The sequence below is a fragment of the Papaver somniferum genome, chromosome 4 (assembly GCF_003573695.1).
Source record: "Papaver somniferum cultivar HN1 chromosome 4, ASM357369v1, whole genome shotgun sequence".
NCBI classification, from domain to species: Eukaryota; Viridiplantae; Streptophyta; class Magnoliopsida; order Ranunculales; family Papaveraceae; genus Papaver; species Papaver somniferum.
This window is the reverse complement of record NC_039361.1, coordinates 9,740,014-9,766,281: the sequence shown is the minus strand read 5'-3', so window position 1 is coordinate 9,766,281 and position 26,268 is coordinate 9,740,014. Positions and strand designations below refer to the sequence as shown.

Below are 26,268 nucleotides of genomic sequence, written 5' to 3'. Positions count from 1 at the left end.
TTCGCTTCTCTACTTTCTTCACAAATATGGATGAAAGAACCCCTGCGGTAAAAACCTAATTGTCCTGACCTTGAATTTCCTTCTACCGTATCAACAACTAAAGAAGCCCTGGATTTCGACTTAAAAACAATTATTTTGGGAATAAATCATTTTCATTACAGTCAAAACAATGGCGAAAGGTATCATTGAATATTTCTACATCTACACTTGTATTAGCTCTGTTTTTAATGCTTTCATTCAATTTATTAATGATGTTACATCTTGGTCTCTTTCACTTCCTGTTATTAGTTAAATTGCTAAAGCTAATGTGAAGATCAAATTTAACTTTGTGTACGATACCAATATGTGATTGGCAACAATGGATTATCAAGAAGAAGAGGCAGTGCTATTTGATCATATTGGAATGAACAGTGGATATATTATGTAAAGATCTTTGTCATGCAAAATCGACTATCAACCTGCAGGAACTTTAACACCTTTAATGGAAGACCCAGATCTTGATTCCCTTTTGGGCGCTGATGACGATCACAGTTGTAATGTACATGTAACACTACTACGAGCAAGAGGAGGAAAATGCAATTATAGTAAGAATAAAAAGAAGGTAATTGTTGCTTGGAAATCTTTTTCTGTGTGCACCGCTGCATCCAAATTTAGACCAGATTTGATCAGGGTTTTGCTAGGTGTTTTGGGATCCCCTCATACACGTCTTTCATTTGCAAATCTTTAAATATTGACCGATACCAGTTTCTGTTGTATTATCAGATCATAGATTCTGAGTCGTGGGCGTGTTTATCCTCACGGACACATAAAATTAGATATGAAATGATTGATGAACTGTCCAAACCCCTTTCAAATCCACCTCCCACGTGTAACTTTTAGGTGGTTTGGGAGTGTTTTTTTAGACGATATGTCCAGAACCATTAGGTTATCTGCAAATGCAACATTGAAACTCAAATACTGATGAATTCGTGGTGAGTCCGAATTTGTGCACACTTTTGTAGAGCGTTAATGTAACATTTTTAATATCATTGCTAGTTATGGTGGAACTAGTAGCAATCAATATAGCAAACGTCAGAAAAATATAAAAATTCTGAAAAGTAGCTGCCTGAAATAGATGGAAGCATTATTGGATATCTTCGATATCATAGAATGTAAAATAAAATTATTTTCGTTTTTGGTTGCTTGCATGATTGGGGACTGCCCTCCGCCGAATAGATGCAATGGATGTTTGTTAGAGATGAAGAGGCATCTCTAAAGGGTGGGATGGCTCATAGTAGACATTTCCATTCCCATTAGACACTACATGATGTCTATTGGTAATAAAGAGGCATTTCCAATAGACCCTAGTCCCCTGTAAGTAATGATGATTTATTTTTATTCAAGCATGAAAAATATAAAAATATCTAGCTTTCTTTTCTTTTGAAGCATCACCATTTTCTAAATATTTGTGTTCTTGGTTGGGTCAAGGGAGTACATCTCTTAAATCCAACAACGTTGTTAGGACTTCATTGTATCCTTAAAGCATTATTTCATTGACCAATGGTAATCGCCAATTATTTGGGAATGGTCGAAATATTTGCTGAAAAGAATCGCAAGCCTTGAAATCGGTGTTACAATATTCTTTTCCGTTCTATGATTTTTCATCCTATTGTATCCTAATTTCCTACAACAATTTGACAAACGAGGACAAAGCCGCCTACTCAGCAAATTTTCCTTGACACAATAATATGCGGGTAACTCCTCAAGAATGTGTGATGTCACAGAAGAAATGTGTCCATGATAGAACTCCCCACCCATCCATATAAGTAACTAAGACATTTTAGTATTGTTAGAATACGAGAGTCCAACTCAAAACCAATTGGAAATGAGTGGAGAGGCTCTAAGGATTATAAACCATAGGATCTTAGATTGCTCAGAAAGTGTGGGACTAATAATCTCAGCACTCCCCCTCACGTGTAGCCTAGTTGGGTCTAACACGTGAACAATTAAATCGGTGACGCAGAGTAAAGGCGTGGTCAAATGACTCGCCGCAAATAGCCTGCTCTGATACCATGTTAGAATACAGACATCCAACTCAAAACCAATTAGCAATGAGTGGAGATGCCCTAAGGATTATAAACCGCGGGATCTTAAATTACCCAGACAGTGTGGGAATAATATATAATCCCAACAACTATCCCCAATGTGAGAACCAATAATTATAAATAAGCATCCTTTGTGATCCGGTCACAAGATCAAATCCAATAAACAAGTTGTTAACGGCTTAAATAATTAAATAATTAAATCACCCCTCTTCAAAAGAGAGTGCAAAATATCAAGTTAGTTTGTTGTCTAATTTTATCTCATATTCCAAAGTCAATAGTGTTGATGATTTTTTATAAAATAATGCTTTTTTTTTCGTATCACCGTAGCCATTTATTTACAAATATATGGTCAAGTAGTACACAAAATTTACAATCTACATATAATCACATCTTATAAGAGGGGGACTTTTGCGTTTTTCTTTGGTGGGCGTCTGGGAAGCACGGACACATCAGATTTGTTTCCGTGTCCGTGTCGGACGCACTATGGACACATGACGCGGCCACGACGCCCACACGACGCGTGTCGGACGCATCAAAATCCGTGTCCTCACTTGACGCACATTGGACACACATCGGACACACTCGGACGCACGTCGGACGCATATGTTACCCTATATCTTAAATTCCAAAAAAAATTTTTTTTATGAAAACTCGTCTATCTTCTACTCTCAGAAGAATACCCCTTCCCACAGTCTCCCTCACCTTTACTCTTCTCTTCTCAGATCTAAGTTGATCATCCGAAAATCAACTTATTTAGTTTTTTACAATCATTTGCTAGTTGTTCTGGCTTTATCTCTTAGTTGTTTACATTGAATTTGAAGGTATGTTCTCTTTCTTTTACTCTCCCTTCTTCCTTCTGATTTGCATGATTTTGTTGAGTTATTGATTTTTTGTTCTATTTTCAATCTATTGTGAATTTGGGTTGTTGCTGTATTTGGTGAATTTGGGTTTTGTTTTGATTTTAGTGGTGGGGATCATGTGTATTGTCTACTGTGTAGGTTTTAGGGTTTTTTTTGGGGCCTTTGGGGGTATTTTTGGTTGTTCATTGAATTTGAGCTTTATATATAATACTTATAATTTCTCTTTTAATTTTCTGCTTGTAATGATTTTATGCTTGTATTTTGATGGCTATCATCTCTTTAATTTTGATGCAGATAGCCAGATATGAGCGAAGAGGTTTTAAGCACTACTCCGCTATGGAGATATTTGACTAAGAAGGATAAAGTTAAAGGTGGTGGTAATTGGAATTTTGTATGTAACCACTGTCAAGTTCCATATTCGGGTTCATATTCAAGAGTGAAAGCACATTTGTTAAAGATTCCAGGCTCTGGAATTAGAATATGTCCAAAGGTCAGAGAACATAAACTTCAGGAAATGAAACAATTGAGTGATGAAGCTGAGGCCAGGCAAAAGCATCTAAGTTTAAAAGTGTGCCTCTGCCAACATGTGGATCAGGTAGTGGTTCTTCTTTTGCGTCAAATTCTTCATCATTTGTTGAAGATCCTAGGAAGAAGAAAAGAGGGGTTGAGAGCCCAATAGAGAAATTGTATAATGCTGCCAGACGTGAAGAAATGGATAGCATAATTGCACGGTTGTTTTATGCAGCTGGCTTGCCATTCTATCTTGCTAGGTGTCCATATTATAAAGTTGCATTTAATTTGGCTACATCAGATAGTAAAAGCATTCAAGGTTATATTCCGCCGGGTTATAATAAACTAAGAACAACTCTTTTACGGAAGGAAAGAGAACATGTTGAGAAAGAGCTAGAACCAATTAAGAGCACTTGGAAAGAAAAAGGTGTGAGTATTGTGACCGATGGATGGACCGACGAACAACGAAGACCCCTCATGAACTTTATGGCTGTTTCAGAGGCTGGTGCAATGTTTATTAAAGCAGTCAACACTCAAGGGTCAGTGAAGGACAAAGAGTACATTTCTAAGTTGATCATTGAGACAATTACGGAAGTTGGGCATCAGAATATTGTGCAAGTAATCACGGACAATGCACCAGTTTGTAAGAGTGCAGGGCCACTTGTAGAAGGTCAGTTTAAACACATTTTTGGACTCCATGTGTAGTCCACACACTAAACCTTGCTTTAAAGAATATATGTCATCCGAGAGATATTCGAACTAATGTTTTAGTATATGAAGGGTGTGCTTGGATTAGTGAAATTATTGCTGAGGTGGTACTGATCAGAAACTTCATCACTAAACATTCCATAAGATTAGCCATGTTTAATGAACATGTGGAGTTAAAATTATTCACACTTGCAGAGACACGTTTTGCCTCTCAAAGATTTAAAGATGTGAAGCAAGGACTTCGTAACTTGGTAATTTGCAATCAATGGTCATCATATAAAGATGATGATCCTAATCAAGCATTGTTTATAAAATAGAAGTTGTTGGATGATGATTGGTGGAACACTTTGCAGTATGTTATTGATTTTACAAAACCTATCATAGAAATGCTTAGATTATGCGACACAGACGAGCCTTGTCTTCACTTGGTTTATGAAAGGTGGGATCGAATGATAGATGAGGTAAAGAGCATTATACATCGCCACAAGGGCTTACAAGAATATGATATTTCACCATTTCATATGGTGGTGGACGGGATTTTAACAGATCGTTGGAGTAAAAGTAGCACACCGCTTCACTCTTTGGCACATTCATCGAACCCAAGGTATGTATGACAGTGTAAAATATGCAATCGCTTATTTATATTTTCTGGTCAGTTGAGTTAAGTGTTAAAAAAATTATACTAAAATCATAATTGAAACAACATAGGTATTATAGTCGTCAGTGGCTTGATGAACGTCCAGGGCGTGTTCCACCACATAGAGATCTTTTGATTGCAGGTCAAAGATTGAAGTGTTTCGAGAGGTATTACGATGCGGATGAGTTAAGAGAAGTTAACATTGAGTATGCTAAGTTTTCATCTTGTCGTGAAGAATTTGCAAATGCAAATACCATAAATGATAGATGGAGTATGAATCCTTATGTGTGGTGGGTTACTTTTGGGGTGTATGCTCCTTTACTTCAGCAAAAAGCACTCATGTTGCTTGGCCAACCTTGTTCATCTTCTTGTAGTGAGAGAAACTGGAGTACGTATAGTTTCATAAATTCTGTAAAGAGAAATAAAATTACTCCACAAAGAGGTGAAGATTTGGTATTTGTTCATACTAATCTTCGTCTCTTATCAAGACGAAGCCCAGAATACTTGCTAGGGGATACAAGAATGTGGGACATTGGAGGTGATTCTTTTGATACTATGGAGGGTACTGTTGGTGTACTTGAAGTTGCTGATCTTTCTCTTAATGAGCCAGAGATGGAACGCATGATATTGGATGATAATGAAGCTAATGTGGAGGAGCTATACCCCCTGGTTTGACTGTTGACGTTATTTTTTGGTGACCAGGTAACTGTCCATCTCCTTGATCTGTTTTATTCTAAAATTTTAGTTACTATCATGCCAATTCTTTGTTTTATGATGTGAATTCCCCCTAAAATTTGTGTTTAAACTGACCTTCTACAAGTAGCCCAGCACTCTTACAAACTCTGGCAAGTTTCATTTATGCCAATTCTTTGTTTTAAATTTCTACAGCTGGATGTAGCGGCATTCACATCATACTTGGAGGATCCTTGTTTTTTGGGCTAGTATTTGGTTCATGAAGTTGCGCTGTTGCGGGAAGGACTTCACTCCCCTTTGCGAAGCCTTCTAATTTTTTGTTGATATGTATATATATATATACTAGTAAATGTCGCGGAAAGGACTTTACTCCCTTTTGCAAATCCTTCTAATTTTTTGTTGATATGTATATATAGACTAGTAAATGTCTATATAACCTTTTGTTGATAATGGATATCTATGTTCTCCTGGAAGGCTGGAACATTTAGACAGGTAAATGCTTAATCTTTTATGTTAGGAATGGGGACAAACATATATAATTTAATGAAAATATTTATATATATACGTGTCCGTGTCCTAGTATTTTGAGAAATTGCCGGTCCTCGTGTCCGTGTCGTGTCGTGTCCGTGTCCGTGTCGTGTGTCGGTGCTTCCCAGGTGGGCGTACTATTTTAATGGAAAAGGAGAGAGACATGAAGTCAGAACCTTCTGAGAAAAGAAGTAAAAAAGAGAATTAAAATAAAAGAATCGGTAAAGAGAAAAATCACATTAAAAAGCTCGTGAAAAGTTTTTCATCGAAAAAGCTTCCTGGAGCTTTCAAGTAACTTACTTTTTTTATTTTCTTCTTATATAGTCATCATTCATAATAATCTGTATACGTAGCTAGCATATTAAGTATATAAGTATCAACTTTAAGAACCATGTTTAACTTCTGAATGGAGATCCATTTTGTTAGTGCACTGCTCGGTCGAACTCGCAAGCTTTGCTATATCAAGCTTATTGTCAATGTTAGATGCACAAAATCATAATTGGATTTCTAGTCTACTAAAGTGAACGACTAGAATTACAGTATGGTAGTTGAGTATCACACATCACAGAATATCCTTCGGAGATTGAATTCTGAATAACAAAAGAAGACATATGCGAGAACTTCATCAATATTTAACATTTTATCTGAAGACTGAACCATCTTTTTTACTCACAATATTTAACATTTTATCTTATGGGTCGGGATCTACCAAAAAACCGTTTTGACAAAAGCTTTTGACAAAACATACTGACCATAAGATCTTATACATCTGGCTAGCATTTTTGATGAAATGGCAGAAAAATCACTCTTGGTATCTGTTTGGCCGCGAAGAAACATTAGAAATATAAACTAACATATCCTGTAGTTGTATTGTAATGGCAGGAACGAAGAATCGAGAATAATGAGAAGGCACCTTCCCTTCTATTTATTTTTTCCCAATTTATTCCTCTTAACTTATATTCGTTGCTCAATTTATGCGAGTCACTCGAATTCTGTTATTAGTATGGTGTTTTGTATTATGGTTTTTAATGCAAATTTATTTTTAGTGCAATCATCTCGATTTTATCTTCTGTTTACACGAGATTTTTTTTATGATAGTGAATCGTCTTGAATCCATTTAATGTGCTTTGAGAGGAAGAGGCAAAAGCTCTCAATCTTTCCATTAACTCGTCCTTTTCTTTTAGGGTATTCTTATAGTATTGTTTTACCATGAATCCAAAATAATAAACTTGAGAAGAAAAGGAGGCATCAACAATAATTTAGAATGGAAAAAGCTTGGATGATAATGGATAGATCATCACCGAATGCATAGCAGAGGTTGACGATTTTCTTAAGGTTTTCACTCCGGGATATGCACTAAGGAAACTAAACAAAATATTTTGTCCTTGTGATTAAGCCAAACGCATCTCAAAACTATATTATGTGCCTTGTTATCAAAAATATTATCTGTCGGATGTATAAGATCACATGGTTAATATGTTTTGTCAATGGTTTTGTTAAAACCTTTTGTTACTCAATCCTCTTTGTTATCTTATAAGATACTTTGTCTATTGACAATATATTCCCAAACCTAGATTGAAAAATCAAAAGGGAAAACAAATAGGCTTAAATGTTAGAGGCACATTGGTATCAAAAGTCTTAATTCAGGATGATGAAACTCTTAGGCTATAAAGGACGTCAGCTAAGGGAATCAAGTGCAATATGAATTACTTGGAGGATTAATTCGTTATTAACTACATTCCAGTCTGAAGTCTGATAGTAGGCTAGGTTATGTAGAGGCTTACTACAGTATGGTGTTAAAAGCTGGACGAGGTCCCAGAGTTTTTCTGCAGGTGCAGTTTTACTCGTTAAAAAAACTTATTGTTTTTTTCTATTTCCACATCATATTATTTTGTATTTATAATAAGAATAGCACAAGTAGTACGCAATCAATCTAGATAGTGTAAGTCCATATGAATTGAGATAAAAAAACAAGACTTGTTCTTGTTGAATTCATATCTTGAAAGATAGATTACATCTTCATACTTGTTAGTGTTCAGAAACTCTTAATTTGGATACGAATAGACTGATCTTGGATTTTTATTTTTGAGATCGTCCAAGAACCCTTGTACACAATCAGGTTCACGTACTTTTTGGCTAACTTATTAATTGTGGAAGAGAAAAGAGAAAAACTCTATATACAACTTGTTCGAGGGTATTTGCTTTAAGCTCACTTGCAGTTGTATTAAGTTTTATCCATACAGATTGGCGAACGAAAAAATTGATGGTATACTTGGTAACCTCTCCTTTAACATTCTCTATTTCTTGCTTTTAGTGAATAAACATCACATTCCTCCCCAGATAAAGCAGCATAGTTTCTTTCAATGAGCCAAAAGTCACATTATTAATAACATTAATATGGTATCTTTCGTTCACAATCTTGGTTCTCAACTATTTTATGGCATGATTAGATGCTTGAAGCGTTATATTCCAACAAATCCAAGTTGAGCACTGCTGACATTGAGCGTATTCACTCTAATGGTAGTTTCACTTCTCTGAGAGTTAATATAAACAACCCTTAATTACCTCAACGTAAGCATCACCTACAACCTGTGCATTAATCAGGCTCCCCATTTATATTTGTACCATCATTCACTTCATTAGCATTTGATCCATTTTTATTCAACGGTAATCATTAGCTATATTTTATTACCGTCAACAGTCCTTGGCACATATTGTTTCTTGACTGATTTTTTCATGTTATCATCTTGTTTGTCCTTTAGTATTTCTTTCATTTTTTCACGAGAGTTATTTTAGGTATCAACGTAGCAGGTCTACGCTTATAGTTTCCCATATATCACGCCCGGTGGAATTGCAATGAGATAAAAAGGTAGGAAAATATTTTAAATAAAAATATGATGTAAAAGCGAAGTCATCTCGCTCTTGTCAAACAACGGTGTAGGGAAATGAATTTTCATTTGAACTCTTAAGAAGTCATTAAAAAAATTGCCTAAGGTAGCAGCGTATACTCGCATGAGTGTCCCACAAATGGTAGCAATTTCGAACAAGTTTTATTCCTATAATATTCAAAACTAACTTCATAAATTGTTGTATAGACTCGTGCAATTGATTGATGTTAATAACTATGGTTGAAACCCTTAGACTATTGCTAGAAGTGCATGAAGCCAGGAACATGAACTAATAGTTTTAATGTTCAATATATCTTCCTGTGATGAGAAAATAAAAGACTATAAATCATTTTTCCACATGTGAGAGTGTTTTCAGTGATAAAGCTTTGAGATTATAACGAATTAAAGTCATAAATTTGATAAGGAGTAAGAAGAACCATGTGTCAAATAAGATTGTTTAGACAATAATCAACCCACTATAGATATTCAAATATCTCTTAGATATTGATTGAAAGGATATTACCTTTTACGCAGGGTTTAGGAAGCTGCGAAGGTTAAAATTCATTGAAGAGTGACTCAGAAACCGTAGTTGAGTAAGATTTTAAGTTTTTCAGAAGGTATTTTAGTAGTATTGGCATCCAAGAAAAATATCGAAGGATCCACGGCTGTTTTGAGATAACCCTAAAATCGCATATCTTTCTTCTCATAAAAAAATAGAGTTAAACATCTTTTCTAACCTTATGTTTTAATAGAGCTATGATAAAGTACGCGAAAAAGTTATCAAACATGTTCTTCTTTTTCTGAAGAATTGTACGCACGTTTATCCAAGCGAGAAAGTGAATGTCCATAACCTTATTGACCCCATTGATTTCAGTTTATTCTTCCGCGGTTGATTTCTTTTATGACTACAATTTTTTTAAGAAATTGTCATTACTATTTTTTGTTGGAGAAAATGAGTTTTAATTAAAAAGATTTTATGGTCTTGGTATGGTTTGATCTAATGACCTAAGGGTCTAAGGATACTCACTCATTTTTGGGTGAATGAAGTGGAACCTTTAGTCCCACATTGTGGAAAACTAAAGAGGAGCTCCACTATATAATCATACACTTATGTATGAATTGTAAAACGTGGGTGGAGTGGGTGGAGCGGGTGGGCAAAAATACAAATTTTGACCCATGCGATATACGCGTATACCATGCACCAAGTCCCTTTCCTATTCGGATTTACTTTTTGGAGAATTTTTTCTTTAGGAATTTAATTCCAAAATTATTTTTTAAGAGTTTTATTTGTGGGAAATTCCTTTTACGAGTTTTACTTGTTTTTAAAGAAAACAAAAAAAAAAAACCTAACTTGATTTGCAAGTATCTCATCCTATAAATATGACTCGAAATTCTGTTTTTAAAAAACACACAAGCAGCGACTATCTCTAGGTCTACTTTTCTTCTTCTTCTTATATTTTGTGCGGCGTTTTGCTTCCATCCCTGTTGCTGAGTTCAAGAGTGGGTAACTTGCGTTGTGCTAACTCAAGTTATATCGGGCAGTCTTATCCTGGACACATCTTCGCACGTTGGGGTTTAACATTACTTCAGAGTATACCCGCGAACTAATGTGTTAAGGACAGCTTGTTGAACCTGTGATTCTGCCCTCATCAATTTGTTCGTGGTAGAGTTGTTTGATACTGTTCTTTATATTATTGTTTGATACATCTGACGTTTCTTCAATTGTTGCAAGATTCCAACATTTTTCACTGTCACAATTGACATAAATCAACTTTATAAATACCTAAAAAAAGAAACGAAAAAAGATACTCCCTCCGTTCCATTTTAGATGACGTTTTTGGAGTTTTCACGCAGATTAAGAAATAGAGAGATATAAAAAAGTTCTATCTATGTCTTTGAAAAAAGTTTTCAAACATTAATTGCTATTAGTGTGTTTAAAAATAAACTTATGGTTCCAACACAAAATGTGAGGGTATTGATGGTAGTTTTATGGGAAAAATATGAAAACTATCAAGTAATGTGGAACAAAAAATAACCCTAAACACTCATCTAAAGTGAAACAGAGGGAGTATAAAAACTTATATGTATCTTCTTCATGCCTCAAATCATTTTTAAAATACCTCGTAAGATTTGAATGTTTGATACTACTCCATGTATATATCATCTTCGTGGCATCATAATATTTTAATTTGTTCTATGGTATACTACGACGTGATATATATGTCTATATGGGCTAGGTCCTTTGTATTTAACTAGAAAAAGAATATCACGTATTAATATCACAAAAATGATCGATGGACCGTCCTCACTAAACCCCTCCAAAATCGCTTCTCACATACAAATTTTCTGTTGAGTCCCACAAATTTTTTCTGGGACTCACCACTTCAAAAAAAAAAAAAAGTTTATCATTTCCCTTTTGGAAGTATTTTAGGGATTTTAGCTGTTATGAACTGGTTATCAAATTGATTTCAAAATAAAATTCGCCGACTTATATTCGATAATTTTGCATCGTGGATCACGGATTTATGCATGAGACGATCAATACATCAAATCACCTTTGTCTTCCGACATTGATTGCACCAAAGGCTGCCAACATGTATTGTGCAATGAATCAAACCGACGGTATGTGATACCCTTTTTTCCTATGTCAATTGCACCAAAGGCTCAACCAGCTTCCGAGAACCTCTATCCAAAAGGGTATCTCACGAAATTGGAAAAATGTGGATCAATTTCGAGCTATAATGAAACTTGACGCCGCATACCATTTTCGTTAACATATCAGCTTGATTGTCTTTTGTATTGATCTTCTCAAGCAGAATGTGTTATTCTTCTAGCATTTCTGGCAAAGAAGATAATGGATGATCATACATACTGCATGTGAAATATCAGGCCTCGTCATATCATTGGTTACGTCAAACTCCCAACAACATTAGCATATGAGATTTAGGTCATAAACTCTCGCTCTTCTTCAGTAGTATGAGACATATCATCATTGAACTTATAAAGAGAAGAAATATAAGTATTTATAGATTTTGTTTCTTTACAAACACCAATTTTCTGTAACACTTTCTTCAAATATGCCTTATGAGACAAACGAACTTTACCATTTTATCTATCACGTTGAGTCTCCATGTCAAGAATCTTTTTAGCTTCTCCCAAATCTTTCATGTTATACTCGGTTGATAATTTGTGTTTCAAATTCTCAATCTCTTTCATGTTATTCGAACAACATATTATTGACATACAATAGAAAATATATGAAAGATCTATAACAAAGCTTCTTGGAGTATAGACAATGGTCATAACGAGTTACTTGGTATGTCTGACTAATCATAGACTTATCAAATCAGTTGTATCACTGTCTTGGAGACTATTTCAGCCCATACAACTATCTTTTCATCTTACATGCACAATCTTTTTTTCCAGCAACCTTGAACCCACTCTCCTGAGCATATATATCCCTTCTTCTAGATAGCACCATGTAAGAATGTCGTCTTGACATCTAGCTGAACTGGATCTAAATCATATTGTGCTATCAAGGCTAACAAAATTCAGATTGATGAATGCTTCACAACTAGAAAGAACACCTCATTATAGTCAATCAATTCTCTTTCAACATAACCTTTCGCAGCTAACCTTACGTTGCAGCATACTTAATTCAACTAAGATCCTTTTTTCTTTGCATGTACCTATTTACACCCATATAACCCTACATAGCATCTTACTGTTTTTCACCTATTATATTGCGTGCAACTCCAAAATAGGTATAAGAACTACCTTCTTCAGCAACTGGTAATGCATATTCTACAAAATCATCTATCCAACCAGGTTTCATAGTTTTTCTTCTTGGTTTGCTAGTTGTTATGGTCTCAGTGGACGTAACTTCTGTATCTTCTACTTCTTCTCGTTCTTCTTCATTAACAACGTCGATATCACTTAGAACTTCAGTAGTTACGTCCCTTGTAAACGTCACGCCATCGAAGTTAGGTGTCATATATAGATATAGACTTATCTTGAAGTAGTGGATCTGCATCAATCTCCATCTTCTGCAAACACTCACTGGTGTTGGTAGTGTTCTTCACCATTCCAAGAACCCCAAAACTTCACCATACACAAGTCATCAAATGTAACGTCTGTAATCATGAATATCTTCTTCTCTACTGGATTCCAAATTTAGAAACCTTTCACACCTTTTTTCACACCCATCAAGATTATTTTAACAACACGACTATCAAGTTTGTTGTCATTAACTTAATACCAAGCAGGACAACCAAAAATATGAATTGAGTCATAGTCATAAGCTGGCTTACCATACCAGTCCTCCTTTGGATTTTTACCTTCAAATATATATACCTGATGGAAACCTTTTAATGAGGAAGCACACATATATAACTGCCTCGGCCAAAAATGCTTTACCAAATCCAGCATCAGTGCATCATACCTTCTCTAGCAAAGTACGATTTATGCGTTCAGCTACCCCATTTTGTTGTCGTTTCTTCTTCGTTGTGAAGTTCCTTTGTGTACCCTCATCCTGAAATAGTTGCAAGAACTGATCACTTTTGTACTCCCTGTCGTTGTCCGAACATAGTACCTTGATCTTCTTCTAGTTTGAATGTCAGTTGCATTCTCCCGCTTCACAAATAAGTTTAGGACATCACTTGTATGCCTTATGGTGTGCATCATACGCGTCTTAATAGTCATCAATAAGCGACACGAACATATGATTCCCTCTTACTCTTAGTGATACATTTTTCGAGGGATCCTAAACATCTGAGTAATAAAAAACTCCTTCAATGTTGTGAATTGATTTGCCAAAGTTTGTTCATATTTTCTTGTCATTCACACGATGTTTATAGAATTCTAATTTGTGGGCAATACAACCAAAAAGAATCTTATTCATCTTGACTATCTATTTTTGAACACGTCGAGACTGCAACTACGAAGACCACCAAGTTACGACACATACGACTCGCACATCGAGGTTTTAAGTCATTACAAAATACAAGATAAAAGAAAAAGCTTCTTACATGATTTCCAGGTTCTCTCATGGGCTATTGATATAGATTACGTTACTTAGCTTACATGAATAAAATTTCCATAACTTTGCAATTAAATTCTATATCCAAACTAACTTGTCAGTGAGAACTGAATGCGCATCCAAACAGGCTTTTAGCCATATGGTAATCCCAAAGTGGCCAACTGAAGTTAGGTTTATCCCAACTTTCTTCCACCGACAAGTCTGGTTTGAGTCACCTAAAACTCAAAACCACCGACGTATCCAACACGTCTTGCCAGGCACATGCATCTAACTGAATTCCCAACTGCCTTGCTGTCGCGTACTACGGAGTAAATGACATGATTATCACTAAACCAATGCGCTTAATTAGGACGGAGTTTGATGGTCATAGATAGTAGCTTGGCGCCAAAGACTCCATCCCACACCTTTTTATCTGATACTGATACCCGTAAATTTAATTAGCGTTTGGTGTACCAGTCAGTCCTCTTGTACAGTTGTACTGGGGTGTGTTGGTGTGCCAGTCAGCTGTCCCATGGATTGATGTAATTGGTCGCACTTATACTTTGCTCTCTGATGAGCGTTAAAACGAACTTTCCAGTTGCAGATGTATAGGGTCTGGCTGCCTCTTGCTCATCGAACCACAAAATGGTGCATGGGTTCTGAAAGTTGCGTATGGATGGCGTCCTATCCCCATTTACGACACAGGATGTACATATCACTGTTCACTTCGACTAGACTAGAGACAGACAAGACCACACACTGACCACAATAACTTTCCAGTACCCGGTATACACATTAACACTTTAACTACCCTTTAACTACCTTATCCCAAAGCTTACGTGTCAGAATCACATTTAAGAAACGAACCGAAACCAAACCAAACAGGATATCAGTGTTAGCCAGAGACCCACCGTGTTCCTAAACGGAAATGATTGGTTGACCGGGCCATACTCCCGATTTTTGGTCCCCGTGAAGTGAAGTACCGACACATCAGTATTGCGCAGTGTCAGCGTCAGATGCGCGGCGGATACAAGACGTGTGTGGGACAATGCATGACACATGTGTAAAAATCTATATTCATTTTAGTAGTTTGGTAACCTAGTGTGTCAAGGAAATCCGTATAATAGTTAATTTTTCTATATGTGAGCTAACCTAACGGCATAAAATTGAGCTTTTCTCATGTATTTGCGTGATTAATGTATTTAATATATTATATCACTATGATCTTAGTATATAAAACCAATTTTATTAATGCATATATAGACGTGTTAGTGTCGTGATGATTTTGAATTTTTTCCGGTCCCTGTATTCGTGTCGCGTCGTGTCCGTGTTTCGTGTCAGTGTCTGTTCTTCCCAGCCCCCGTGTAATACTGGGTTGGTCCCACAAATGCCCTTTACCAATCCAAGTGTTTAGAGTTCTGATCTCATGCGTCCATTCCCTAATCGGGACGTTTTGCAGGATTTAGCGTCGATAAGTGTAGCAGCGCCCATTCCTAAATGGGTAAAGTATTTGCATTTGGGGAAATTAGGCTCAGGCCCAACCCATGGATAACCCATAATATGAGGCCCTTAATTAAAAAAAGTTTAAATCTAGGCCCCGAGTTTTTAAAAGACCTTGATACCCTTATGCATATTGTCAAGCCCATAATTAAATAAAATTTAAATCTAGGCCCAAAATTATTAAATCTAGGCCCGAAATTATTAAAATACAGTGCGAAGGTGTAAACAGAAGTTACACATGCATATGGCATGTGTAACCAGAAGTTACACATCCTTATGATATGTGTAATGCAAAGTTACACTTGTATATATATGCAAATAAATAGACATCAAAAAAAAAAACACAAAAAAAAAGTTATTACTTTAATATTCATTTACAATAATTTCTTAGCATGTGTAACTAGAAGTTACACACGCATCCGTTTAGTGTAATTGAGAGTTACATATGTGTCTATCTAGTGTAACTGAGAGTTACACATGCATCTGACTTGTGTATTCAGCGTCAACTCCAGTTCCAGCGAGACCATTACCACGTTTAAGCAATTAGCTTTTATGAAGTTATCTAAAACCTGAAATATAACAACAAGCAATCAGTATTTATACGATTAAAATGAACAGTACATAAAACAATGTATATTTCAGTTTCACAAGCATCTGACTAGTGTAGCTAGCGGTTACACATGCATTTGAATTGTGTAACTGAGAGTTACACATGCATATAACATGTGTAACTAGGAGATACACATTCATCTGGCTAGTGTAGCTAGCAGTTACACATGCATATGACTAGTGTAACTAGGAGTTACACATACATATTGATATGTGTACCCAAAATCAGTATGTGTAAGTAAAAGTTACACATCTAATTAACATGTGTAACTTGCAGATACACATGCATCTGAATTATGTAACTAGGAGTTACACATGCATCTGACTTAGATATGTCAACATAAAATCAGCAAATCCATCTCTAAATGAATAACACTAGCAAAAACGAGAGGTGACTATCAAGCAATTACCAGTCATAAAATAATACAGTTAACCTTGCAAGTGAATGAGAAGCTCTTAATTAAGATATCACTGCTTCAGCAGAAAGACGTTGTTAGCACTGTATTAACAGAAAGACGTTTTACAACGCTAGTCTAGATGTACCTAAGCCATTTTCATATTATCGATGACGAAGGACATTTTAAGCAACAGAAAGTAAAGCTTCAGACAGTAATTATAATGGCAGAATAATACAAACACCTGGGAACCTTGTGCTAGCACATTAATATCGCAAAAAATGATCACACAACTGATTCAGCAGGGTATAGATATGAACCCAGGAAAACAAAATGCATGTGTAATCAGTAGTTACACATGTAAAAAATAGTTACACATGCATATTAGCATAAGTTACACATACAATCATCATGTGTAACTAGAAATTACACATCTAATTATTATGTGTAACTATAAGTATAACCTGCATCTAATTAGTCTAATCTGCATCCACTACTACTCCCTACTACTAGGACTTGATGTTCTTTTCTCAATTTCATAAATATAACCACTATAACATATCCCATCAAATTAGCATGTGTAACTATAAGTTACATATGCATATCCCATCAAATTAGCATGTGTAACTATAAGTTACACATCTAATTTGCATGTGTAACTAGTAGATACACATTTATTTGGCTTGTGTACCTACAAGTTACATATTTAATTAGCATGTGTAATTACTAGTTACACATCCATAGTCTGCCAATGCTAGTTAAACGTGCAAATTGTCATGCATATGGCTTGTGTGATGTGCAGTTAAACAGATGTATGAGTTAAGTGAAACCATTCCAGACCTATATCCATATACTACCTTTCAAGAAAAAGAAGTAGCTAGTCGTAAGTAATCAAGAAGGCTTACTTGATAACGGTGTTCACTTTATCTGTCTGGATGTTGTACATCTTCTTGAAAGCATCCTTGTTTTCTTCTTCTTGTTGTCTTCAATCTTCTTCATTGCGGACTCGGTGGTGAGTGGGTATTTCAGGATCTGGTAATGGTCCAGCTTGTTCCTTGGTAGTGCACTAATATATTGGTACTTGGGATTCCTTGCCTTCTGCAATGTCTTTGGCCTGTGAAATATGACTGATGTGCAGATATTCTTAGCCTTCTTCTTAATGGTTGATGCTCCAGCTTTGACAGCCTTGGAAGCTTTGTTAGCCAGCACCTTGGGGTCAGCCTTCTTAGTAACTACATGACAAGCAAATGATATCAGTACCATAGCAGCTAGAACACTTCTCATACAAATGAACAAAATAGGACATCCAAAAATCAAAAACCAATGGACACAGAATAGTCAAATCTATCTCATAACTGAATAAACTAGAGAAAGTATACAAAACTTAATAGTTCACCCTTATAGAGTTACAGACTCTACAAAAAGAAGGTAAAATTAAAAATGTTACAGTTAGATAGAAGTTTCATATTAGGTTACATATGCATATACCATCAAATTAACATGTGTAACTATAAGTCACACATCTAATTTGCATGTGTAACTAGTAGATACACATTCATTTAGCTTGTGTACCTAGAAATTACACATTTGATTAGATGTGTAACTACTAGTTACACATATATAGTCTGCCAATGCTAGTTAAATGTGCAAACTGTCATGCATATGGCTTGTCTAATGTGCAGTTAAACAGATGTAATGTGCAGACCTATATCCATATACTACCTTTTGATATACATTCATTCAACGGAAAGCATTGACCCCTTTGATATACATTACAAAATCCATATACTACCTTTACAAGGATGCATAAGTCAACAATAAAAACCAATCATTGACAGGGATGCTACCGTAGTAAATTTATCAGAACAAGTTAACCTTGATCACAAAAAAAACATAAACATTTAAAAAAGAAGAGAACCTTGTGAAATCAGCTAATTACCTGTCACCACTAGCACCAGTAGTAGAAACTTAAAATAGTTCATCCTTTATCTTCTCATCATCTCCTTCAATTCATCAATTCTGAAAAACACCACCACTGACTTCAAAATCCTCCTTCAAACCTGCTCCAATACCACCACCTCTACCACCACATCCTCCTCATACTCCTCCAGATTCTGCATCTCCACCATCAACACCACCATAGATTCGTTAACCAAACTCAACATATATAGTCAAGATAAGCAACATAAAAACACCAACAAGAGTCCACAACTAGATCCATTAGAATTATGAGAGATCAGCGTTTTTATTAAATGGAGAATTTAACTAGTATTATCAACAAATCGGCAGAAACAAACAACAAACCTAAACATACCTAGATTCAAAACCTGTTGATTCAATAAAAATAATGTTCTTCTCCGATCTGAATAAAGTCAACGAAACAAAAATCAGAACCTTATCAAACTAAGAAAGTAGAACTACTAAATTAGGAAAACCTATTGAATTAAATAGAAAACCTTACCTGAAGTAGCTTCGAAACAACAAATTAGAGTCAATTTTATTTTCGGATCACATAACTAGGAATTTTAATTGAATTAAACAGGATTAGAAGGGAGAAACTTATCTTTCTCACTTTTTGTTGTTGAATCTTCAGATCTAATAGTTGATGACGAATTCCATTGTCTCTGCATCTCGATTTCGACTTATTCACAAACAAATGATGATCTACAAACATCATCAGTAGATACAGATACAGAAGTAGAGATTGATGTCATTTTTTCCTCTTCGTCGTACATCGGCATCCATAGATGACATAGATCGAAAACCACTAAATTCCTTTAGCAGAAGATAGAGTAGAACAAAAATCTCTATACATAATTGATTCTTTCTAAATCACAGATCGATTTGCTTGCAAATTGTTGATGTGAAATCAAATCAGAAGATTAGATCTTGTACAACCGAATAGATAAAACCCTAGAAAATGAATCTATGAGAGCAACTCTGGTTTTAGACGGAGAAAGAAAATGAAATAGAAAATGAAAGTATCTTCTGTTATTCCTCTTGTATAAATATTAAAGGGTAGCCTTGGTATTATTAAAATTCGTAATAATTAATTATGGACCAGATCTGAAGAAAATTTGATTTTTTGGGTCTAGTAATATCATTTTCTTAAAGTATCTAGTTGACAGTGGATGATCCATTTAGTGGGGCTTCTATATGTTTGAACCCATATAGTTGGGGGTTCTAGTATTTTTCACTTTGCATATTCTACTTCCTAAAGGATTGTCCAGCTGATTTGCGCCTCGAGTTTTGGCTTCAAACTGGATATCGTTTGTCGTATCTGATGTATCATATTTGTACCTATTGATTAATTCTAACAATGATTCTACGTTCTGATAAAAAATAAACAATGATTCTACATTGACAGGAATAAATCTAAGAAATTAATCCTAGCGACGATTTTACGTTGACCGGGATAAATCCAGTAATTAGATTGGTAGTGGTGGAGGTATGTCCCACAATCAGATCCACACAAGAGAGATAATACACTCACCGCAGTTAAATCCCGCAATGAATCCCGATCGGGCAATCCGACGGTTTTGGAAGCGTTCTCACCATCGACAATAGTAACTTGTGAAAGTGGGGCCGTTACATGTTTGAGGCGGGATTTTCGTGGGGAGATGGGATCGGTAAACCTATCATTTCCGTTCACACAGTGATGAATACTACAAGATAGTCTCCACGTAAAAATCACTTACGCAATTCTACCTTTGTTTTCCCACACCATCTCACTTGTTAAATTGATGGCCCAGGCTAATATAACCTCCTGGTGGAAGACTGGGGAAGTGTAGCTGCTTCGTCATACGAGACGTGTCAGTCCTGTATTAGACCATGCACATCTGAAGAATTGCAATTACTGTTTCCAATATAATCTAAGTTGCACTTTTCTATTGAGACTTCGTCCATCTCGGTTCTTCCTTATGTAACAAGTTAGATTTATCACCGAACTTTGCTGATCATGATAATAAAGGGTCTTTGTATCCACGTGCCGCATGCAATTCAAGCTTCAATAGCTTAAGGCATCACATTCATTGCTGCTATGTGATCAACCATTTTTCAAAATAGAAAATCAATGGATTTCTTCTTCATCTCTCAATCGTTCACATAAAGGAACCCGTTCCCTTGTTTTTTTTTTCTTTCAGTTTTTCTGTTTACGAAAATGGGAATGAGATAACTCGGGATACCCCAGAAGGAGATGAATTTAACTGAACGGTAATATAAAGTGAAGCAAGGCTAAAAAGACCAGTTCAATAACGGTGATATCTTGCCTAATGAGATATGGACCGGTCACTGGATGAGAAATTGACTCTTAACTGAGTTGGATAGAGGTATTTTTCGAACTTGTCCATAAAGGGGTATTTCTCCAAAGTTGCCTCTGATTTTGGGACATTTTTCCAAATTTCCCATATATGGATACATCTGAGTTGGTATCCGTTAATATCTCCAAACCACCATATCTAATATCCCTATACCAGTAGGGATTGATACGATAATAATAGCCAATACCACAACAATATATGATGCATCCCTATTCAGGGTCCGTATCTTCTGTGCCAAAGGAATTGTGAGCCACCTGTGCCCAACCAATAACATGACGACACTTGCCTTCTTTTATTTGTTACACCCAAAACGGATACAGTTTCCTTATTTCACTCTTCTAATTAGGAAGTAGTTCTTTGGTTGTGTAGCTTTCTCCAAAGCGTTCTTTGGCCTAAGAAAAGTAGTTCCAGTTGCCTTCTCTTTCAGTTTATGTAGGATCAGATCCTCGCAACAATTGTGTCTCAGCGAAATTATCAATGGAATTGCACAATAGCGTCGTAGAAAAGTTTCAGAAAACAACGTCAGCAAATATCATGAGAAAGATGTGATAGTCTTGCAAAATTAGAGAGCTTGCGAAGTTAACATTTGTAAGGTTGCGAGAATATCGCGAAACATATCCGAAAATAAAGGACAGGTTAACTGTCATCCACTATGTATTTCCTTATAAATAGTCATTCGAGTTGTAAAATGGGGGAGAAATCTTTTTTGAGTGAGAAATAAGTAAATAGGAGAGAGAGAAAGTTGAGAACAAAGATCATTCTTGATTTCTTTATTTTTCTTGTAAGAATATTCAAAAATTAATCAATAAAATTAAGAGTGTAAATCTAAAAATAAGCTGATCAACGATAAAATCATACGAGGGGTGTATTGTAAGATTTCCTGCAACTACAGTTTAATTCCGTTCACTGCTTGATAATTATTATCAATAGCACGGACAACTGGTTTTGGAAAATCACTATTTTCCGTTGACTTTATTTATTGGTTCTTCCTGTATTGTAAGTCACCTCAAACTTGCATCAAGCTCCAATAGCTGGTGATTAAAATTTTAATACTGTACTTTCCTTTTTTGCTAGGACTATGAACGAGTATATCCGTCATATGGCGCCTTTTTGTATATGTATTGAGATAATTAGATCTAAATTTAATGATATTTTCCAAACTCTGTAACTGAATCACATACATTTTGATTGTGTTTCCTGATTAGAAGAGTGAAACAAGGAAACTGTATCCGATTTTGGTGTAACAAATAAAAGAAGACAAGTGTCGCCATGTTATTGGTTGGGCTCAGGTGTCTCACCGTTTCATTGGCACAGAAGATACGGACCCCCTATTCACGACTCTATACATGCCTTAAAAACGGTAAACTGAACGCGGACTAACGGAAGAATAAATGGTTGAAAATAAACCATTGCTATCACCAATGAGCAAGTGTATTACTTAAGTGACCATTTCTTTTTATTATTTCCGACACACCTATATAAACACGTATGCACGCTTTCTCAGTTTCAATATAACTTTCATGTAATACGTCATCCTTTTTTCTTCACGGACTACTGATATGATATCGATGCTCAACACTTGGTCTATTGTTCCATTTGTCATAAGTTTGGTAACGATTAGCTTCATTCATTATGTTTATAGATGGAGAAACCCAGAGTGTAATGGAGAAAAACTCCCACCTGGTTCCATGGGATTACCTTTGATCGGAGAAACCATTCAGTTCTTCATCCCCAACAACTCATTAGACATGCCCATGTTTTTCAAAAAGAGATTAGCCAGGTGTGTATATATTACTGTCCAAAATTTTATCCTTTTTTTTTTTTTTTCTTTTCTCTATAATTTGAGTATATCTTATAAGCTAACTTTTGAACTGATCTCATGCATGAATGATCAGATACGGATCAGTGTTTAAGACGAGTTTAGTGTTTCATAAGGTGGTAGTATCACTAGACCCAGATTTTAATCATTTCATATTCCAACAAGAACGAAAGACAGTACAGCTATGGTACATGGACTCATTCTGGGATATATTTGGAAAATCTATCGAATCTTCAGCTGATCTTACCATTCTCAAATACTTCAGAAACTGTCTCCTAAATCAATTTGGCACTGAAACCATCAAGGAGAAGCTTCTTCCTAAAATTGAAGTCACGGCTAATCGATATTTACGATCTTGGTCTACTCAGTCTTCTTTCGAAGTTAAAGCATCAATCACAAGAGTATGCATTATTATTTGATATTACGCCTTACATACATTTTCATTTATTGATCCCATTTCTCATCTTGTACGCACAGATGGTGTTCGATCTTACAGCGAAACACTTATTCAATTATGATCCGATGGACATGAATGTCGGTAACGTGTTTGCTGACTTCTTTGATAGTATAATGACGGTTCCTATAAACGTTCCCGGAACTACATATCACAAGTGTATGAAGGTAATTTGAAAGAGAAAATATTGAATTTCAATTTTAGGCGCCAATTTTTTGTTGGTTTTCACCAGGACTCCATTTTTGTAGTATTCAGTAGTATCGAAAATGGTACCTGGACTAACTGTTGCCACTTGACATCCATGTTCCACCTTTTATTAAGTCTTAATTTCCATTTAAGTACGTAATTGGTAAAAATCTAGACACCAAACAAAAATATTTAACCTTATTTTTGATTATGATTATCTTATAATTTTTCTGCGAGTTCATTTTAATTTCTAGAACAAAAAGAAGGCCATCCAACTGATGAAGGATATATTGCGCGAGAGACGTAATTCAACTGAAAAGAAAGGCGATTTTCTTGATCAAATCATAGAAGATATGAAAACAATGGAATTTTTGACCGAAGATTTTGTTGTTTACTTCATATTTGGGATGTTCCTTGCCAGTTTTTCCACCATTTCTACAAATCTCACGTTAGCATTTGAACTGTTAACAGACCACCCTGCTGTGGTTAATCAATTACTGGTCAGTAAAGGCACATCAAAGCTTATCTACTTAAATCTACAATGATCCAATAATTAAAATAGTTAATTGTGCAATGAAATAAGAAATTAACTCATGTTTCGAATTGTAATTAGGAGGAGCAAGACAATTTGGCTAAAAGCACGAAGAATCCGGATTCTCCGCTTACATGGGATAAATATAAATCAAAGACTTTCATGTCTCAGGTAGGTCTGTATCATTTGTCGTGTGCAATTATAATCGAATTTTAGCAATCTGGTTACAATATTTTGAATATGGCAGGTTGTTGATGAAACGCTAAGGATGTCTAATATTTTTCCCGGGATATTGAAAAAGGTTATCAAAGATATTCACGTAAATGGTATGTATTTTCAATCTTTGTTTGTACTACACGTTAGAAGGGTCAACAAGGGGCATAATATAACAGTTCATCTGTCTTTTAAAAAGTAATACTTTCCTTATTTACACAAAATTTAAGAATAAAAAAATAAATTGATTTAGATATTTATGGATTTTCTATTTGCTTGCAGGTTATACTATTCCAGAAGGATGGACGATTATGCTTGTTCCTTCTGCTGTTCATATGAGTCCTGAAAAGTTTCCTGATCCACGTATCTTCAATCCTTGGAGATGGAATGTAAGTATATAAATATTACTACGTATAGAAAGCTCGAGCAATTAAACATGTTCATATTTTGTAACAAGTGGATTTTGAGTGTGTGTGTATATATACAAACAGAACATTGGTGGTAGAAATGCACCATCGAGAGATTATATTCCCTTTGGTGGAGGGTTGAGACATTGTGTAGGGGCAGAATTTAGCAAGGCAGTAATGGCTATATTCATGCGTGTTTTGATCACTAAGTTCAGGTAACTACGTATGATCTACCAGATCAAACTTACCGATCACTTCACTTATCTTATAAAACTTTTGGTTTTGGCAATCTGATAATCTGTCTTCGTTTGTTGATCATCAGTTGGACAAAATTAAAAGGAGGACATGCTTACCGTAACCCTGCTTTATCGTTCGGAAGCGGTTTCCATGTTAAGATCTCTGAAAAGGATCAGATCAAGAACTAATCTTCGGCCGTTATTTAGTAAATACCACAGATTGGTGGTGTAAGTGCTCGTTTCTAAGTTAGAACTAAGTATTGGATGTGAGTACTTAGTTTGTTATCTTATTTCAAATATATAAACTCAGCATGTTCGTTCTCTAGTCTTTTGGGGGATATTTTTATAGATTGGGGATATAAATTACCATTTACATCCAATAGTTTCCCAAGGATGTCTTTTGGGGTGGAAATACTGTTGGGTGCAATAATCAAAAACAAAGAAAAATCAAATAAGCAAAAGTTATTGATACTTAGCTCCTTTATAATGGAAGTGATTGCTTTGACGAAACGAACAAGTTCCCCGTATCTCCGCAACAGCAACAAGGCAAAACTTTGGAAAATAGAGTGAGTCACGTGTTCAACACGCTGTCCTTAAGACATTAGCGCCCGGCTACACTCAAGAATGATGCTATAGCCCTCACAGGACGGATATCTCCAGGATAAAACACCCTAATACATCTACTACTAGCATATGTAGTAGATGCTCAACTTGAGCTTGGCAACTCCGAAAAAACCGTTAAGGAAAATCGCGAATGCTTAAAAAACGCTATAAAATATTTTCCCTTAGGGGTCCCTCTAAAATATAGAGCAACCCCTTTCCCATAGATTTTACAAAAGTAGTGAATTTCTTTATATAATTGAAAATACAACTTAAGAAGAAAAACTCCCCGATGTGGGACTAAAAGTTATATAGTTTCTTAAAACTACTAAAAATTGGAAACTCCACGATGTGGGACTAAAAAGTTTCATTCACAAAAAAAACAATAAATTATAATTTTTTATTAAAACTTTAAAAAATTATTTTTTTATTAATCGTTTTCCAACAATCCCCCACATGAATGAAAACTCAATAAAACATGAAAACACAGATAGATCTTGGTAAATAAACATCCCAACCTCACGATCCAAACAGACTGATCGTGCAAGTGTTGAAATCATACTAGTCATTTCTACGTCCTCTCCCTCACACAAAAGTGTGTTGACCCCAGGGTCATACTATGGATTGCATAAATCATAATAGTATTGAGAGCTTTCATCTTTAATTCTCACATGGTGAGACTATAGGTATCTTTCACCAAAGTGAAAAAGCATGAACTAGTGAACCCTTAGTGACCTTTAGGTCCTAAGTTCCAGTAATACCAAAACCATCAAAATGAAAATCACATAAAAAACGCAGGAAATACCATTTTAGGCAGAGGTGTCCATGAGGTCTTGAACCTTTGCTTAGTGAGATATTACCAGAATTACTTGCTAGAGACAGTGAACTATGTCTTGAACTGCTAGCATTTGATGTAATTCGTGATAACAACCACGGGTGATATCTCCAAGATTGCTGCCAAGCTCGTGCCGTTTTGTCCGTTTTGGCCCTGGACGTATCCTGTTTCTCAGAATGCTCTAGAGAATCAGCTCATATTCTCACAGGAAGCGACCCACTTCCTCATTCAGATAGGT

The 26,268-nt window shown here is 35.6% G+C and overlaps 2 protein-coding genes across 2 annotated transcripts; one reads left to right on the top strand and one right to left on the bottom strand.

The window, feature by feature from the left end:
* Nucleotides 1–17,347: 17,347 nt before the first annotated feature.
* On the bottom strand, nt 17,348–18,795 carry LOC113273514 (60S ribosomal protein L23A-like). Its single transcript, XM_026523207.1, has 3 exons — nt 18,734–18,795; nt 18,369–18,543; nt 17,348–17,661 (listed from the first exon to the last, which is right to left on the bottom strand). The coding sequence occupies exons 2-3, from the start codon at nt 18,409–18,411 to the stop codon at nt 17,348–17,350; spliced, it is 357 nt and encodes a 118-aa protein (XP_026378992.1). The 5' UTR covers nt 18,412–18,543; nt 18,734–18,795.
* Nucleotides 18,796–22,247: 3,452 nt separating this feature from the next.
* On the top strand, nt 22,248–25,070 carry LOC113274713 (cytochrome P450 87A3-like). The gene is made up of 9 exons (XM_026524102.1): nt 22,248–22,528; nt 22,644–22,968; nt 23,045–23,188; nt 23,462–23,707; nt 23,821–23,910; nt 23,987–24,065; nt 24,235–24,341; nt 24,444–24,574; nt 24,682–25,070. The coding sequence occupies exons 1-9, from the start codon at nt 22,308–22,310 to the stop codon at nt 24,782–24,784; spliced, it is 1,446 nt and encodes a 481-aa protein (XP_026379887.1). The 5' UTR covers nt 22,248–22,307; the 3' UTR covers nt 24,785–25,070.
* The last annotated feature ends 1,198 nt before the right edge of the window (nt 25,071–26,268 follow it).